This window comes from Dromiciops gliroides, chromosome 2 (assembly GCF_019393635.1).
Source record: "Dromiciops gliroides isolate mDroGli1 chromosome 2, mDroGli1.pri, whole genome shotgun sequence".
NCBI classification, from domain to species: Eukaryota; Metazoa; Chordata; class Mammalia; order Microbiotheria; family Microbiotheriidae; genus Dromiciops; species Dromiciops gliroides.
In genome coordinates, this window is record NC_057862.1 from 340,766,528 (window position 1) to 340,786,553 (window position 20,026).

The 20,026-nt window shown below is 42.0% G+C and overlaps 1 protein-coding gene across 1 annotated transcript in view; it reads left to right on the forward strand.

The window, feature by feature from the left end:
* Nucleotides 1–19,697, forward strand: part of TENM2 (teneurin transmembrane protein 2) — a 1,399,253-nt gene extending 1,379,556 nt beyond the window's left edge. Inside the window, 5 exon segments of the mRNA XM_043982744.1 lie at nt 330–565; nt 8,672–8,968; nt 10,990–12,604; nt 15,413–15,543; nt 17,706–19,697. Of these exon segments, the coding sequence (XP_043838679.1) occupies nt 330–565; nt 8,672–8,968; nt 10,990–12,604; nt 15,413–15,543; nt 17,706–18,467 (3,041 nt within the window). The 3' untranslated portion in view covers nt 18,468–19,697.
* The last annotated feature ends 329 nt before the right edge of the window (nt 19,698–20,026 follow it).

A 20,026-nucleotide genomic window follows, 5' to 3' on the forward strand; every position in this document is an offset into this window, starting at 1 on the left:
TGGGAGTCTGATTGACATAAACTGTGTGGGTAAAAGACATCATTATATATTTAAATTTTCTATTAATAGCTTTCAACCAGTGAAAAGAAAACATCATGGCATAATTATTTTGGGAGCACCACATATTAATAGTGTTGTTCTTTACACAGATCAGTAGCATCTCTTCTGTTCACCTTAACACTGTATGAGTGCTAATTGCAGGCAGTCTTCATCTGACAGCTGCAAAGTACCATGGAAACCTATAAAAATAGGTGATTTGTTCTCCTTATGACTAATAGAGTGGATAATTTATCTCTTCATTCCCCTCATTCCCAATTGCATTCTTCCAGATCAAGTTCGGAACAGCTATCAGCTCTGCAACAACGGCACCCTGAGAGTGATGTACGCCAACGGCATGGCGGTCAGCTTCCATAGCGAGCCCCATGTCCTTGCAGGCACCATCACACCCACTATTGGGCGTTGCAACATTTCACTTCCCATGGAGAATGGTTTAAACTCCATCGAGTGGCGCCTAAGAAAAGAGCAGATTAAAGGCAAAGTTACTGTCTTTGGCAGAAAACTTCGGGTAAGTGGTTCTTAACCATAATTTCGCACCACAGAGTCCACAATCCCTGGATTTCTTACAGGGGAAAGGAAAACACTTGTCCTGTAGCCAGCCAGGGGAACATCCAGGCCATACACCACACTGTATTCCACAAACTCAGGCCTCTGTAGGCCTCAGACCACATAGAGGCAATATGGTATAATAGAAGTTTGGCCAAATTCCAAATGGGACCATCGGCAAGTCAAGGCCTTTGTGGGTTTCTGTTTCCTCATCTGTAAGTGGACAGCATAATATGTCTTGCCTACCTTCCTGAGTTATTGTGAGGCTCAAAAGAAGTCATGTCGTAAAAAACTCTGTAAACTTAAAAATGCTCTTCTAAACATCGTTGTTATTATTATAGGAATCCCCTCCTTCAGACAAAGTTCCCAGCTCTTCAAGACTATACAATTGTCATTTCTCTCCATGAGAAAGAAGCATGTGATGTGAAAACTTCTAGCCTTAGGCTTCTTCCACCTTGTAGGAGAACATATCAGTGCAAGAGCCTCAAAATCCAGCCCCCTTTTCACATTTAACATCTTTTTCACCCCACATCCCAAACCCTATATTTTTCTGGCCAATCCCAGGTAGGATTATAGTATTTTGCTAACCTAGACTTCCCCAGGTTGGGGCTTTGCCTTCATGGTCACTTGAATACATATCTGTCTAATTCAATTGAATTCACATTTATTATATAGCCACTATATACCAAGTGTTATGCTAAGCACTGGGAATACAAAGACAAAAAAAAAAGGAAACAGTTCCTGCCTTCAATAAGTTTACTCTCTCCAAGGGGAAAGGCATATAGATGAAAAAGTACAGGACATATACCAGGTAATACAAAATTATATGGGGGGAGTGGGGCCAGGAAAGCATTAACAACCAAGATAATCAGGAAAGCTTTCCTGTAAGAGTTAGTCTTTGAGCCGAGTCTTGAATGGAACTACTAATTCCAAGAGGCCCAGATAAGAACAGAAACGTTTTCTAGGCATGGCTGAATACAAAGCGGCAGAAGCAGGGATGAAATGTCATGTATGAGGAACAAAAGGAGGCCAATTTGCCAGAATGTGAAGATCAAGCCTGAACTCAATGTCAGTAAGTTAGGTTATCTTCCTTTCTGCCTTGGATTCTAATCAATCCTCTACTTCAGAAAAGGACTATGCAAGCAACAGCTGCTTTGTTCTGGGGGAACCCATGGTGGGCCTTATCTAGGTGCTTTGAGATCCATGTAAGTAGAAGCATTACAGCAATGTCACAGAAATGGATTGCTCCTCTTGCCGTTTGATTTGGAATAACATTTCCTAGGCTATCGTGACCACAAGAAGAGCAGGGCTGCTGCATATTAAGATTCTCCTTTTGTCTAGTGGATGTCTAATTCTCAACGTTAGGTTATCAGCAGACTCCCATGTTTTCCTTCCTCCATCGGTATCTGCAGAGTTGCAAGACAAAAATGGAATGAGATTAGCAGCTAAACCCTTAATGACTGGATTTCAGGGCTGTGTAATTGATTTTTGATACGCTGCACTGTAGAAGTTGATTATAAGTAGTAATCGCTTCTTTTCTCTGATAAATCAGCTATGCATTTTGACTGAGTTTTCAAAATAAAGATAAATGTGGCCCTAAAATAAAATGGCTATAATCCCAATTCTGAATATTAAAAACTTAATAGTGGTACTTGTGGTAATTAGCTGAAGTTAGACGCACAAGTCTTATAACTGAATTCCTGCCAGGGTTAGATTTGCTGGCATCATGTTTATGCAAATCAAAACACAGCTTTATCTATCAACACCTCAACATTTAATTGTCTGGTGTTAGTTCCTGTAACAATAATCACATATCCATTTAGCTCTCTTAAATGAAAATCACTATGAGATTATAACAGGTTGAGTGGACTGAAAATGTAATTTGAAAATGAGGGAGAAAGCATGGAATTTATTTGCATCTCATTTATTTTAATTCAGCTTGGTAAACTGTTTAGTGAATGGAATAAAAGCAACTCCTATAAACTGCTGGGGAGCAACAAAAAAAAAGGAGGTAGAAGAGGTTGGGAGGGAACAAAGGATGGAGAGTGTGACATCAGTGATGGGATTGGGAGCCTTTTTTTTTTTCCGGAACTTCAAGAGGACATGATGGAATAGCTTCTAGTTCCTCAGTGGGATAGAATATGCTGGTCGTGTATCACAAAGAGACAGTTGGCATGGTGGATAGAGAGTCGGTCAAGAAGACTTGTGTCCAGGTTTTGCCTCTGATACATTCTGCCTATGGGACTATGAATAAGTTACTTAACTTCTCATTGCTTCAGGCAACTCCCTATGACTCTAAGTTATAAATTAGTTGCCAGTCTTCATTAATGAAGGGGGTTTCTACACTAACAGTTCCCTACACCAATGAAATCAAAGTCTAAGGAGGAAAAGGGTCACAGGTACCCAGACTCACCTAGAGGAAAACAAATTTTACATCCAGGATGGTTAGTGTCTAAATTGGAACTTTGGTTCCTTGACATTCCTCCTCACCCCACCTTCTCCATACATACGCACAATCATTTCTTCTCATGTTTCAATTGAGGGATGCAGAAATTTTAGCCTAAAGGACTGGGTTCCTAGGTGACCAATTTAAAAATCAGCCTGTATCACTCTTGTTCAATTGTCTTGCTCATAACCTGGTAGGATAATCTTCGTGAGGATGTGCTTGGGTACAGGTGTCTGTACACTTGTCTTTGTGCCCATACTTAATATACGTGTGTGGAGAAGGTGACCAAAAAATACTTCTGCCTGAAGATTTATTGAGACATATTCAGAGATTCAGTACATCATCAACTCTTCTTAGGGCAGGGGAATAAAAAGAGTAAAATAGAAAAGTGGAACTGAGTAATCAGCAATTAATAAATTCCTCCTCCAGACACCCAGAGGATAGCAGGGGTGTTGAAGAAAAACAGTGATAACAGATGAGAGTACGATCTGTTGGATCAGGGCTTCTGGCCCCTAACTGATGCCTCTTGCCAGCAATAATAACAAATGTCACTGCTATATTGCTTCAAGTTTACAAAGTACTTTCAACAACCAGTGAAGGAGAGATCGCAAATTTCGTTATTCCCATTTTTTTACATATGAGGAAATTGTCAGACAAGTTAAATAACTTGTTCAGGACCATGAAGTTATTGTCAAAACTGGGACTTATACATGGTCTTCTGATTCCCAGACTGCTCGTCTCTCTACCGTACCAACCCAGTAGTCACTGGCAAAGATGCATCCAACCATCTTGCCTGACCTTCCCTCCTTCCGCAGACCCTCAAGTTTCTGATGACTCCAGCAGGTCAAAATGTAATATTAAGCCATTGATTTAAGCCATGCAAGAGAAGACAAAGTAATAATGGCTTTCAGTAGATGAGAATCAAGGCAATTGACAGACTCTACTCTGCTGTATTGGGCAGCTAGGTGTCTCAGTGGATAGAGCACTAGACCTGGAGTCAGGAAGATCTGAGTTCAAATGTGGCCTCAGATACTTATTAGCTATGTGACCCTGGGAAAGTCATTTAACCCTGTTTACCTCAGTTCCTCAGCTGTAAAATGAGCTGGAGAAGGAAATGGCAGTGTCTTTGCCAAGAAAATCCCAAAAGGGATCATAAAGAATGACATACAACTAAACAACTCTTCCTTGCACTGAACACAATGCCTAGCACAGAGCAAGTGCGTAATAAGTGATTTTTCATTCATTCCCCTTAGCCACATCCTTTTAAGTGAAAAAGGTAGCAGCCGGTTAGGATGGCTAACAGATGTGTTAAATGAAAGGGCCATGACCCTGACACATAATTCAATATTTAGTGATTCATTTTTTTAAAATTGGGATGTTAGCTTCAATATCCCCACCCATTCCCAATGTGCGTAATTGCATTTCACCATCCAAAAATTTGTCAGATAATTTCATTTGGAAAGATTATTCTCCACCTCTTCTGTCCTCCCTTTTTCCTACCTCCTGCCACCCACCTTTATTCCCCCACCCTCTAGCTTTTCAAAACATACAGGTGTGCACGCGCACACACACACACACACACACACATATACATACACACACACACACACACAGCGTTGCAGAAGCTAAATCTGTATCTGTGAATCATGAGGCTGATGTCCAAGCACTGTGGGCTTTCTAGTCAATGATGCTTGAGAAATACCAGTTGATTTGGTTTCAAAGACACATTGTCATGAAATATAATGTATAACCACTATGCTATGCACCTGTCCTGGGGGCCTGGGCAAGGATTTTTAGTCAGAGAGGCTTTTTTCAAATGTTTGGAAGTGGGAATTAATGCAGACCCTTTCTTCTGAGGTTTAAAACATCTGCCCTTTTTCTAAAAAAATAATAATAATGTGTTGTGAGAAGTCTGATTTTCTCTGAAAGAAAGCAGATAACCAGCCTCCTGGAGCTGTCTTCCTGATTGTAATTTACATAAAGACTGCAGAGGTAAGAAACAGATACATGTGTAGGTAGCAGAACAAAAGAAAAATTGCTTCCGAGATAATCTTCCATCATGATATTGGTATTAGTGTTATTAGTATTCCAAGGAGAAGTGGGAGTTAGTAATTTTGTTTTGGTTTCCATATAATTAATATGACACTGCAATTATACTCTGAAGTGTTACTTTTACTTACTTTGCAAATCACAGGAACATAGGAACCAGACAGGACATTCCCTAGTCTGAGTTTTGTATGTATATGCTACGTGTGCTCACATGTGTACAAACACATTTGATCTCCTGTGGAGTTGTCAGAGTAGACCAGCTTTTTGTCACACACAGAGAATGTGTAAAAATTCTATTTTCTCAGATGCTTAACTACCACATTGGCTCCAGGGTTTGCACAAGACAAAGTCCTTCTTGGATATAATAGTTTATAAATAGCAGGACAACTCAAAAAAATAGTATGGATACCCACCTGTCTGCTCCGGAATAGATGTCCTCTTGCCTAGTGACAAGGGGATAAACAAACTGACCTTTGGGGGGTCTATTCTAAGCTAGATATAGATTCTGTAGTGAGGTGTTTTGTTTGAACATATTGCTGGTCACAATGTAATTTTTAACCATGTTGGTTGGGTAGGCACTAGTGCGGTAGCTAGTTTTAAAAATAAAGGAATAAGGGAAGCTAGGTGGCGTAGTGGATAAAGCACTTGCCCTGGATTCAGGAGGACCTGAGTTCAAATCCGGCCTCAGACACTTGACACTTACTAGCTGTGTGACCTTGGGCAAGTCACTTAACCCCCATTGCCCCACAAAAAATAAAACAAAATGAAATGAAAAATTAAAAAATAAAGGAATCCCAGAGCCAGAAGGAAACAGAAAAGTCCATGTTGTCCATTTTATTTCTCATGAAAAGTCATCGTTTAGACTAAGAAGGAAACACAGATGATTTTCTTTCTTTGTGAGGATCATCGAGCCTAACCTCCACTGTTGTAAAATATTCCTGCTTTTAATCAGTGTGATAGCCAAGGATTTCTTTCTCAAATCTAACTGAATTCTCTCTTGCTGCTACTCCAATTCTTTTCTCTTACCCCATCCCTTATAAAAATCACATTGTTCGTTCCCAGTCATTAGCCCTCAGGACAGAATCAGAGCCACCAGTTATGAGCCCAAGAGGACCATTCCATGTACCCTGTTTCCTTTCCTTGAGTTCTTTATGAGCACTTCAGACACCAGCAGCAACCTCTACCAGAGCAAAACATTCTGGGGAAAATTCCACAGAGGGAACTGTTTCCCAAAGTTTGCCCACTACAGAAATAAAAGCAGTGCTAAACAGCTGAGTTTTATTAACTGGGGAAGCCAGGATGAGGAAAATACCCGATAATTAAAAATAATGACTTCCTTACAAACACAAAATTGTATTAATTTAAAAATTGGTTTCTCTACCACTGGATTCCTACCGAGCAAGATAGGGTGGAAATTGTGCTGATCATGGCAGTGAAAATAATTCAAAATAACTTTTATGTTCTCCAGGAAGCCTCAAGGTTAATTTAAATATTGTTTGATGGGCAATTTAAATTGGGATAAGAGAAAATGTTGCTAAATCAAAGCTCCTGCAAACTATAAGTTTGAAGAACACATTCCCAGGAACTGCTGAATGCTCCTTTTGGTCGTCACTGCCATCAAAGGCTATCTAAGTTAAAGACTTCCACTTTATTAATGGCACACTCACAATTAAATTACTTAAGAGGCTTTATTAGATTACAGCACTGGCCCAGACTCCTTGGCTCATCTACCACTGAATTTATCTTATTTCATTATTATCAGAAGCACTGGGCATTCTTCACTGAAAATTCACAATTAAAAACCAAACTAAAAAGTACCAGGGCTCAAAGGAAATGCCATTCCTGATGACCAGTTGGGGTTTTAGAAATAATAACTCAAAATTCATTAACTGTAACTGTTCATACTTGTTATTCTCTGGTGTGAGCACATGTGGGGTCAAGGGGTCTCTTCAGCCTTATGTGACCTCAGCAGGGTTATAAACACTTTCTGTAGATACCATTGGCAGGGCTAGGAGAGCATGAAAAGTAGAAGAGGGAGAAAGCAGAGGAGGAAGAAAAGAAGGAAGAGAATAGAATCATAGAATATTAACAGTGGAAGGGACTTTGTATATTATATAGCAATCCTCTAATTTTTCTGGAGAAGAAACAAGAGGGAGGGAGAATTGGGGAAAGAAACAAGAGGTGATAAGGCACTTTGGTGTTCAGTGGCTGCTAGGGGACAACACCAATTGTCATCTGCCTTTGGCAACATTCACAATGGTTTTTATGAAATCCTTGAGTGGTCATGCCCTGGAATGCAGAAACAAATGAGCCAACGTATTTAAGGGTCTTCCTTAGCTTTCCACACTCATTTAGAACAAAAGTAAAATAGTTTTCAGCAAGTTACACATTTAAGAAGAAATAGCCGGAAAAAAAAAAAAAAGAAGAAGAAATAGCCTTTCTAACCCTAACTTGTTATCAACTCTGGAAATCGTAGTCTCAATTTGGATACATGTATATAAGCAAATTACCTTATTAAGTTATTAGATTCTGGGGGCAGCTAGGTGGCACAGTGAAGAAAGCACCAGCCATTGATTCAGGAGGACCTGAATTCAAATCCAGCCTCAAACACTTGACACTTACTAGCTGTGTGACCCTGGGAAAGTCACTTAACCCTCGTTGCCACACACACACACACACACACACACACACAAAAAGTTATTGGATTCCAAAATCCTCAAGAAGTCCCAAAATTAACTATAGGACATGCCCCTAAAATTCCTTGGCTCACTCATTTTATGCCTGTTACTTTATCAGTTGGACAACTAGATGGTGCAGTGGTTAGAGTATCAGGTCTAGAGTTAGGAGTACCTGAGTTCGAATTTGTCCCCCAACACTTACTAGCCATGTGACCCTGAGCAAGTCACTTAACCCTGTTGGGGCCTCAGTTTCCTCATCCATAAAGTGAGCTGGAGAAGGAAATTACAAATCACTTCAGTACCTTTGCCAAGAAAATCCCAAAATGGGGGCAGCTAGGTGGCACATTGGATAAAGCACCAACCCTGAATTCAGGATGACCCGAGTTCAAATCCGGCCTCAGACATGTACTAGCTGTGTGACCCTGGGCAAGTCACTTAACCCTCATTGCCCCACAAAAAGAAAAAGGAAACCCCAAATGGACTCACAGAGTCAGACACCATTAAATGACTGACCAACAACTTCATCAGTCAGGACCTTCCTAATTGAATATTCTCTAATATGGATACTGAACTTCAGCCAAACTGAGAACATCCCAGGCTCATTCCTTTACACACACTTGGCCCAATATATCCTTGCCCTCCTGTCTATCCACAGTCTATTCATCGTTTAAGGCCTTGCCCAAGTCATACCTCCTCCAGGAAACCTTTCACCAATGCTTTATAAGCAACCTAGTATCACCTATGAATTGCAAAGTGCATTAGATTGAAAGTCAGCACACAGTTAGTCCATCTCCCATGGCCACAGTAGCCATATACTTGGAAGAACCACATGCTGACATAACTGGGTATCATTTTCTTTCCTGACATGCTAAATGGGCCCCTTGTGTTTTTATAGGTCCATGGGAGAAATCTCCTGTCCATTGACTATGACAGGAACATCCGAACAGAGAAAATCTATGATGATCATCGAAAGTTCACCCTGAGGATCATCTATGACCAAGTGGGACGCCCCTTCCTCTGGCTCCCCAGCAGTGGGCTAGCTGCAGTCAATGTCTCCTACTTCTTCAATGGCAGGCTAGCAGGCCTTCAACGCGGGGCCATGAGCGAAAGGACAGACATTGACAAACAGGGCCGGATCATCTCTCGAATGTTTTCTGATGGCAAAGTGTGGAGCTACTCTTACCTTGACAAAGTAAGTGAACTTTCTTTGCTTGTCTGTGAGGAGATGGGAGGCTTGGTGAAATGGTGTGGTTAGATATTCATTCAGGGCTTTCTGAAAAAAAAAAAAAAAAGGATCTAAAATCTTTTGCCCTCAGACACTCAAAATCTCTTTGCACCAAATGGATGAAGGTTCTCCGCCCTCCCCTTGGACAGCAAATTTGAAGGAATGTGTTATTCGTGGCTCAGACTATTTCCATAAAAAAGCATTAAGCTTCTCGGTAATGGCAGGAAGGACGGATTGTCTGATTTTATTCTACAAAATGTGCTGCAAAAATCGGGCCGAATCACCCCACTGGCAAGAGAGCTCTCATCTAATCATTACTTATGAATTGGAAATGCAGTGATTCATTTCTGCCTGATCCTAAATTAAGCTATCAGAATAGAAAAGTTTGTCTAAAACTCAAGCCCCAGCTGCTGCACATTTCCTCTTTGGTTGCTGTCTAGCTGCCTCTGGGCTCTCCCCATGCCAAGTTCCTTGGTTCTGGAAGCATCCAACTTTCCTGGGTTACATAGAGTCAGACACTTCTCTCACTAAGGAGAGGATTCCTCCTTAGGTCACATTTTGGGGCTGTCGAAGACTATCCTCATTGTTTCTGATTCCCATTGACCTATAGTTTGACATACATCATCACATTGATTCCCTCCCTTCATATCTTCAGCTCCTCTTCCCTTGATCCCTCTCTCCTACAAGTTGCAGAAGCTCCTACTCTACAGAGGAAGGAGCTGCCATCACTGACATAGTCCTAGAGCTATGGCCCTCCACGGATGGTGATGTAGAGAATGCTACAATGAAGGAAAGACTCAGGGAAGCTGGAGTCTTAGACCTTTCAAGGCCCCAGAAAATATCTTAAGGACAACAATATGGGCTTTATTGCCTGTTAAAGTCCTCTCCAGACCTGTGGGCCTGAAATACTCAGACTTAGTGCAGTGCTTGGCGCTAGACACTTAAGAAGACACTGTTTAGATAAGATAGGGTGTCTGCCCTCGTAGAGCTTACAGTCTAATAGAGGCATGGGATACATACACAAATAACCACATTACCGGTTAAGTGCTGAATAGCTCAATACTATTGAATATTGTTGAGTGCTGAATACTAAAGCAGCATCCTGTGAGGGATCAGAAGGGAAAGCTGAGGACCAAACAGGAAAATCCAGGAAGACAAGTTCCCAGAAACTACTGTTAATGCAGAGTAAAATGGAGACTATAGAGGCACCTAAGGCAGTAGTAGTGTGCTGGACTTGGAGACAGGTTGTTGTGAGGATTAAATAAGATCGCAGAAAATTCTTTGTAAACTTTGAAGTGCTATATAAATGCTAGCTAATAGTGTTACATTTATGCTTTGCTATTACTCAGTGGGGATTTGTTGGTGAAATATTTTTCAGAAGGGCTCCTTTCAACTAAAAATCTAACTGTGACATGGGGCTAATAGATTTAAAGCTGCAAGGGTCCTTAGAGGTCTAGTGGTGTCAAACTCAAATGGAAACACAGATCCCTATGAGCTGCATGTTGACTTAGAAAACTATAAATTAACATTATCTATGTTGCCTTTTTATTTATTTTGTTAAAACACTTCCCAATTACATTTCCATCCAATGTAGACTTCTCTCAGGAGTTTTGCAGCCCAGCTGGAGTTCAGCACCTCTGATCTAGTCCAATCCTTTCATTTTGTAAATGAGAAAATTGGAACCCAGGGAAATGAGTGACTTGTCTAAGGTTCCACACAAATAGTAACAGAGCTTGGATTTGAACCCAGGTCCTTTTACCCCAAATCTAGTGCTCTTTTCATTGTCCCAGTGATGTGAAATGTAAGTGGCTGAGGCTCTGACGGGGAAAAGGGAGAAGGAAATTGAAACACTCATTGGAGAGTGTCTGTATTTTCCATGAATTTTGCTAAAAATCCTCCATTGTTTGCTTTCACCTGTCAACAACACTTTCCTTGTTTGAATAAAGAAAATCTAACTCTACATATCCCCTTCTTTTCTTTTTATCCAGTCCATGGTCCTCCTGATGCAGAGCCAGAGGCAATACATTTTTGAATATGATGCCTCTGACCGTCTCCATGCTGTCACCATGCCCAGTGTTGCCCGGCACAGCATGTCCACTCACACCTCCATTGGCTACATCAGAAACATCTATAATCCTCCAGAAAGCAATGCTTCGGTCATCTTTGATTACAGTGACGATGGCCGCATTCTAAAGACATCCTTTTTGGGGACTGGGAGACAAGTGTTCTACAAATATGGGAAGCTCTCCAAGCTGTCCGAAATAGTCTATGACAGCACAGCAGTCACTTTTGGTTATGATGAGACAACTGGTGTTTTGAAGATGGTGAACCTCCAAAGTGGTGGGTTCTCCTGCACTATTCGATACCGGAAAATCGGCCCCTTGGTAGACAAACAGATATACAGATTCTCAGAGGAAGGCATGGTCAATGCAAGGTTTGACTACACCTACCATGACAACAGCTTTCGGATCGCAAGCATCAAGCCTGTCATAAGTGAGACCCCTCTTCCCGTGGATCTCTACCGCTATGATGAGATCTCTGGCAAAGTAGAGCACTTTGGCAAATTTGGAGTCATCTACTATGACATCAATCAAATCATCACTACCGCGGTCATGACTCTGAGCAAACATTTTGATACTCATGGGAGGATTAAGGAAGTCCAGTATGAAATGTTCAGGTCCCTCATGTACTGGATGACAGTCCAATATGACAGCATGGGAAGAGTTACCAAGAGGGAGCTGAAACTGGGTCCTTATGCCAATACTACCAAATATACCTATGACTATGATGGAGATGGGCAGCTCCAGAGTGTGGCAGTCAATGACAGACCGACCTGGCGCTACAGCTATGACCTTAATGGAAATCTTCACCTGTTGAATCCTGGGAACAGCGTCCGGATCATACCTTTACGCTTTGACCTCCGAGATAGGATCACACGTCTTGGGGATATACAGTACAAGATAGATGATGATGGCTTCCTCTGCCAGAGAGGTTCAGATATCTTTGAGTATAACTCTAAGGGTCTCCTGACAAGAGCCTACAACAAGGCCAGTGGGTGGAGTGTCCAGTACCGCTATGACGGAGTGGGGCGGCGAGCCTCCTGCAAGACCAACCTTGGGCACCATTTGCAATATTTCTATTCTGACCTCCACAACCCAACCCGCATGACTCATGTCTATAACCATTCCAATTCAGAGATCACTTCCCTCTACTATGACCTCCAGGGCCATCTCTTTGCCATGGAGAGCAGCAGTGGAGAGGAGTACTACGTAGCATCGGACAACACTGGAACCCCACTGGCAGTGTTCAGCATAAATGGCCTCATGATCAAACAGCTGCAGTACACAGCATATGGGGAGATTTACTACGACTCTAATCCTGACTTTCAGTTAGTTATTGGCTTCCATGGGGGACTCTACGATCCCCTCACCAAGTTGGTCCACTTCACTCAGAGAGACTATGATGTACTGGCAGGGCGTTGGACCTCCCCTGACTATACCATGTGGAGAAACATTGGCAAGGAGCCAGCGCCCTTCAACCTTTATATGTTCAAAAGCAACAACCCTCTCAGCAACGAGCTAGATTTGAAGAACTATGTGACAGGTGAGAACCCCTCTGCCTTCATCAGGGAAGCAGCCACCAGAGAGTTGTTGTCCTAGTAGAGTTTGAGGGAGGTTTCACATCATGAGGAGACCTTTCAAAATGATATACCTTTTCATAAATGCCAGCAAGAACACTGATAGCACTGTTGACATTAGTTTGGGTGTATTTCCCATTGACAAGTAAGACAATGGAGGAAAAGGCATTTCAGAGTGGAAGGGCTCCAAGTTTTCATAGAAAATGAAGTGGAAAACAGACAGTGCTTATCATTGACCACCAGTGGGTTCTCAAAGCCACAGAATCAGGTTTGGCTCTGGATACTTGGTAATGAATGAGCCAGAGCTAGACAAAGGGTATTTCCATAGTCTGTGCCGGATGAAAGTGAATAGACACCTGCTGATGCCAAGTCCCAAATAAATACATGCAGTCAGTGTACTCAAACTGACTGGGTCCTCTGTTTTCTTGTTGGCTCTTGAAAGATGTTATAAAAATGGACTTTTCTGAAAACAAAATGACAGCACCTCATTCCACTGCTCTTACAACAGCTCAGTTAAGGGGAAACAAGTCATACCGAAGTAAATTTAGCCACAATCCATAATCATCAGCTTCCTCAGAATATTATTCAGAAAGAAGCCTATCGTTTCTTGAGTTAGGGAAGAGGGACCCGATGCCTGAGCCAATAGCATAAAAAAAGTTCAGTGTCCAAAATCATATTAGAATTGGAAGAACACCTGCAGAAAAACATGGGAAAGAGCACTAAATCAATCTGTATGTATTGTGTTTTGGTAAAACTTTTACCCTCATATCAATTAGTGCTAATTTACCACTTAGGAGGATAGCAAAGTAGTTGAACTTGCTGCTAACAATTTACAAAGAAGAGGTAATTAAGATGCAGTCAGGAGAAACTCTAATAACAGAACCCACTATCTCCCATAATTAAAGAAACCCTTGCAATTTAAGAATAGAGCTATCTTCGTGAGTGGCAGCTCCTAACTGAGGAAAGGGCTTGTTTCTCCAAAGAAGGCACTGTCAGCTGGCTCTGCCCTCTCTTCTGGCCTTCAAGAGGCAGCTGCCAAGTGAGGGAACAGAAATGAAGGTGAATATGACTGGGGCTCCTGAGCCTTGGGGAAGCCACTGATTTTAGACCTGGTGGAAGAATTCAGGAGTGTCCCCAGACCCTGTTCCAAGGTTTCTCTTGCTTGCTGGGTAATAGCTCAGCCTAACAGATTTTATTATATCGGCTAAATGATGCTATTTTTGCAAACGCCAATTCACAAATGAAACCCTAGTTAAGGAAGCTCCTCGTGAGACCCACTTGAAAGCAGTTGAAAGCAGTAATGAGTCCCACTACCTGGGACTCATGGCATCTCCCTCTCAGTGGCCCCCTGGTGGTTCTTCAAGCTAACAAATCCCAAGAATGCTTTCACTTAAGGAAAAAAAAAAAGTTGGGTTTTGTAGAGTTTAATTTTCATAAGTGAGAAGAAAGGCATAACCTTCTTCTCACATTATCTCCTTCTCATATTTACACTTAACACCTGAGGATGCTTTGTTGACAGCATTTTCTGAGGGAAAGCTAACTTTTCTAGCTGTGTGATCACATGCTGTGAAGAACATTAGAAAAAGGGAATAATGAACTATTAGAATGAGCTGCATTCTCTTGCTTAGACCTAAATGACTCCCTCCTCAACAGATTGTTTAGGGAGACTGCTACAGTGTAACACCAATTACATTCAAAATGAGTAGAGGAAGCGTGTTGTCAGCACACCGCTGAAGAGGCACCTTCTGCAAAATGGAGGAGACTAGTGACTTCAATAAATATTTGTGATCTGGTCAGACTCCAAAACCAACCACATTGGCTGCTTTAGAAAAATAAGGTCAATGGCATGAGCTGTCACTGTCAACCTTAGGAGTCATTGAACATTCCTCTACTCAGAAGGAAGAGCACATTTAGCATTACTAGCAAGTGAATTTCAGGTGGGAGGAAGGAGAAGTGGAGGGAGATGGCTGTAACTAGGATGGAGTGATTAGGACTTTGCTCCAGGCATGAATTTAGAGGATATTGATGACACTTAAGGAGCAAAGGAACAACAGATTCTGGCACCTAGTTAGCATAATTAGTAAAAATGAGAAACTACTAGATAGCAAACAAGGTTCATTTACTGAACATTTACTGTCCACCATACTCTACCACCGTACTCTATCCTGGTGGCATAGTGCCAATATCTTGGATTCTGTAAACCCCTAAGGAGACAGTGTCACACTCTCCTCTGCATTCACTACCAATGACACTGCACTTTAGTCTCCACACCCAGTGATGGAATAGAAACCACTTGAGGGCAGGACTGTTTGAATTGGGGGGGGGGGGTGTCTTTGTATTGCCATTACCTAGCACAGTGCCCAGAACATGGTAGACACTTAATAAATGCTAGTTGATTGATTGATGATACTTTGCCCCAGATTCAAAACTTCCTAGTTATGGCTCTAAGTGAGGGAGAAATAGGAAGGAAGAGGACTCTTCAGATAGAAAGTTTTGAAGGCAACCTGATTTTTCTTAAGCTGTCAGGAAGATGAGCCCCTTCTAATAATCTATATACCTCCTGACATTTGTCAAAGATACAAATGTGTTACTTCTTAGCACCTGTGTAAAAATACATTGGGTTGATAGACTAAGAACTTGACATGTGCCTGCTTTGTTTCCCCTTTGGACATGTGGTATAGACTCCTGTTATATCATAAGTAGTGTCTCACCAACCTCCGCTGCTGTTGCCCAAGTGGCCTATTTTCTTAACTCTTCTTTATTTTTCATTGCAGATGTGAAAAGCTGGCTTGTGATGTTTGGGTTTCAACTCAGCAATATCATTCCTGGTTTCCCAAGAGCCAAAATGTACTTTGTGCCTCCACCTTATGAATTGTCAGAAAGTCAAGCTAGTGAAACTGGACAGGTAAGGTGACATCCCAGCTAAGCATCCAAATCATTATTGGCAGTCTGTATTGTAAACAGAATTACATGGGGATGAGTGCACATCCATGGAGAAGTATAACATCATAGTGGGATATAAATGGGCCGCTAAACAGCATTGGATTCCCAGGGAAACAAATGTCAACATCATCACCTGTTGGGTACAAACCATCTTTCTTCCCAACCTCAATTATTACCTTAATTGCAGTAACGTTACCTGTTCTGTCTGTACCCTTGAGTTGTTACTTGATTAACAGTGGCACAGGGAAATCTGGAGGTAACTTACCATCTGTTCCTCCTATAAGATCATAACCCTTTTGGCTTTTATGGGGAGTAATAAAACCACGGTTTGCAGTTTCTGTCCCATTAAAGGAACATTTTTATGCCCCACATAAAACCTCAGTGTTTTATGATTAAAATTTTATACATATTGAGTTTTTTAAGATCATTTGTGGTTGGTTCATGCAGTGAGGGCCAGAGAGTTGTCAGTTTTGATTTGGAAGTTGAGTGGCCCATAGTTCACTGAAGTGGGTGGGACTCTGTCACTATTCACAAGGTACACAGAGAATCTTAAAATTGGAAGGAACCTCAGAGACCAGCCGATTTAACTCGAATTAATTGTTTTAGGGGGAAATCTACTAACTGGAGTCAGATGACTTGAGTTCAAATCCTGGTTCTAATATTCACCTAAATGATCCTGGGAAGGTCACTACCTCTCTGAGCCTCAGTTTCCTCCTCTGTAAAATAAAAGGGTTGCACTAGATAGCTTCCAAGATCTCTTCCAGCCCTAGATCTGGGGTCCTATGACAAGTGGTCATCTACCTACTCTACCCAGAGACCCAATACCTCCGAAGGCAGCACATTTCACTTAAGGATAATTCTAATTGCTAGGAAACTTCTCCTTGCATCAAGTTCCCTCCTTTTTATTGATAGTCAGCACTCAGCATTATGGGGCAGCTAAGTAGCAAAATGGATAGAGTGCAGGGCCTAGAGTCAGGAACACTCATTTTCCTGAGTTCAAATCCAGCCTCAGACAGTTTACTAGATGTGTAACCCTGGGCAAGTCACCTAACCCTGTTTACCTCAGATTCCTCATCTGTAACATGAGCTAGAGAAGGAAATGGCAAACCACTCCAGTATCTTTGCCAAGAAAACCCCAAATGGGGTCAAAAAGAGTTGGAAAGAACTGAAACAATTCGACAACAACTCAGCATAATAAAAATATGAAATGTTACAGCTGTTTCAGTCTATCAACCAAATTAAGGTCACTGTAAAGAGTCAACCTAGAGTCTCCCAGTCATTGAGGACAGAACATCCCCATAATGATTCCCACCATGCGAGGAAGCATTCTTTGAACTAACAAGACTTTTTTGCATTTGTGTAAGAACTATATATTTCAAAATGCATTCATTTCCCATTATCCTAGTCCCTATTACAGCAACTTAGGTAGACTATATTTTGCAAATGGAGAAACTGAGATATGAAAGATAACATGCCATATAAAAGTCAGTGGTAAAGATGAGGATTAGAATTTATCTACTAACTTCTACCTAAGAGCTTTTTCTCCTTGGCCACATGGCCCAGGTGAACAAAGTAAGAACCAATTTCTTATTCATCACATCATAAGATATTAAAGAACGGGCAGTTTTGGACATTGTCCAGGGACCAGCCCTAGTTCACCTGCTTGGAAGTCAGCAAGACCCACAGCTGGAACCACTGAATCCAAACAAACCCATCCCTTCGGGTCAGGATGCCTTTTGTCTGAGCTGTACAAGACAACTGCCAAAGAAACCACTAATGAATAGCTATCCTTTCCCCAACCTCGAAGAAGAGTCTTAGGGTCATCTGTTGATGTGCAGATCTTTAGAAAGGTGGCACACCTTCCTTACTTTGCTTCTTAATTAGTTACATAGTAATCTGGACTATCTGCCCTGCCAGCATAGAGTCCATGACCTTGAATGCTCAGCAAGCCCCTCAGTGGCCCAGACTTACTTCTGGAGATGTTAGCCTTGCAGTGTTATGTTAGGTCTGTGTCAGCAGGGAAGGGGAGGGGGACCACTGAGCAGAGCAAATGCATACTTTTTGTTGTCTTTTAATGAGCTAAGGCCAACTTTCTCATCCTTCTGGGTTTTCTTTTGCCTACAGCTCATTACGGGAGTCCAGCAGACGACAGAAAGGCATAATCAGGCATTCATGGCCCTGGAGGGGCAGGTCATCTCCAAAAGGCTCCATGCCAGCATCCGAGAGAAAGCTGGACACTGGTTTGCTACCACCACACCCATCATTGGGAAAGGCATCATGTTTGCCATCAAGGAAGGGCGTGTGGTGACTGGAGTGTCTAGCATCGCCAGTGAAGACAGTCGGAAGGTGGCCTCTGTGCTGAACAATGCCTTTTACCTGGACAAGATGCACTACAGCATAGAGGGGAAGGACACACACTACTTTGTAAAAATCGGCTCCTCTGACAGCGACCTGGTTACCCTTGCCATGACAAGTGGGCGGAAGGTGCTGGACAGTGGGGTTAATGTGACCATGTCGCAGCCCACCTTGCTGGTCAATGGGAGGACTCGAAGGTTCACAAACATTGAATTCCAGTACCGAACACTGCTGCTCAACATCCGCTACGGCCTCACCCCAGACACACTTGATGAAGAGAAAGCCCGAGTCCTGGACCAGGCGAGGCAGAGGGCCCTGGGGGCCGCATGGGCCAAGGAACAGCAGAAAGCCCGGGAAGGGAGGGAGGGCAGCCGCTTGTGGACTGATGGAGAGAAGCAACAGCTCCTGAGCACAGGAAGGGTGCAAGGTTATGAGGGATACTATGTCCTTCCCGTGGAGCAATACCCAGAGCTTGCGGACAGTAGCAGCAACATCCAGTTTTTAAGACAGAATGAAATGGGAAAGAGGTAACAAAATGATCTGCTTGCTGCCATTCCTTGTCTGGATGGCTTAGTAGGCGTAACTGTTATCTCCTCTCCTAAGGAGATGAAGACCTAACCAGGGGCACTAGGCTGAGCTGCTTTGGGATAATAAGTGGCAAAAAGAAAAAGAAAAAAAAAAAGCTCATTTTTTGAGTTCAGATGCTACTGTCCAAGTGAGACGTTCCACATCCTCGAGTGGACTAAAAGCCTGACTGAAAACTCACCGGGAAAAAAAAAATGTTCCAAGTTCCCCTAAGATATTACCCACTTGTTCTGGGTCTAAAGAAAAGCAACACAAATTTCACAAGGAAAACAAAAACAAAAACAGACAAAAAAGAGAAGGCCTCATATTCTATTACCTCACTCCATTCACACGTGAGCAACTTTGAAACATCCATGAGGGCCAGCTTCACCAGACCAGCTGAGGAAAATAATTCAGACTGCTTGTTTGATAAAAAGCAAACAAACTCCAGAAGTTTTCGTTTAAGCAAAATACAGGTGCATTTAAAACATTGACTTTTGGGGTGATTTGTGTGTAGCAACTGGGGTGGGGGGGAAAGAGGTGAAAGAGTGAGCACTGAAATTACTCTTAAAGAAAAAAAACAAGAAAAAAAAAAGAAATTAACATCAAGAATCAAAGAGAGAAATAATAACGTCCTGCACTTGAACTCAGATCCTACCTAAGTCCGACCTGAGTCGATGTATTCGAGGAGGGCAGAGTGTAAAGTTCAGTTCAAAATGGTGGCTATAATCACTACAGATAAATTTCATACTCTGTTTGTCTTTGAAGATTCCATTGTGGACAGTAATACACAGTTACAGGGTGTAGTCTGTTTAGATTCTGTAGTTTGTTGGTATCAGTTCCAGTAGAGGTGTGGGCATTGTGTCACTCTTTTGCTAATGGGCACCACTTCAGATCACCCTGTACATACATGAGCCGAAAGGCACAATCACTGTTTCAGATTTAAAATTATTAGTGTGTTTGTTTGGTCCAGAAACTGAGACAATCACATGACAAGTCACCACGAGGAAAGAAAAAAAAATAAGTCTAATAAGAACTTTGGTACAAGAACTTTTTTTGTAATATACATGTATGAATTGTTCATTGAGTTTTTATATTAATTTTAATTTGCTGCTAAGCAAAGACTAGAGACAGGCAAAGATAATTTATGGCAAAGTGTTTAAATTGTTTATACATAAATAAAGTCTCTAAAACTCCTGTGGACACTGGTCTTCTGTGGAAGTATTTTGACAAGAGGACAGAACAGGAACAGAAGGACTCTCCCAAGAGAATGAACTGGTATTTCACAGAAATTCACAGTCAACCTACAGGCATTCATTAAGCACCTACTGTTTACTAGGCCCAATGCTGAGCACTAAGGATACATACAGAGAAAGGCAAAAATAGTCCCTGCTACCAAGGAGCCCACTGTCTAACAGGGGCTATTCCTGGGGTGCTTTTGGCAGAAGTGCTCTACTCTCTGCAGAGTTTCCTGGAAGATATAAGAAAGGAGAGAAGTAAAGGACAAGTTGTAGGGATGTGAGCTC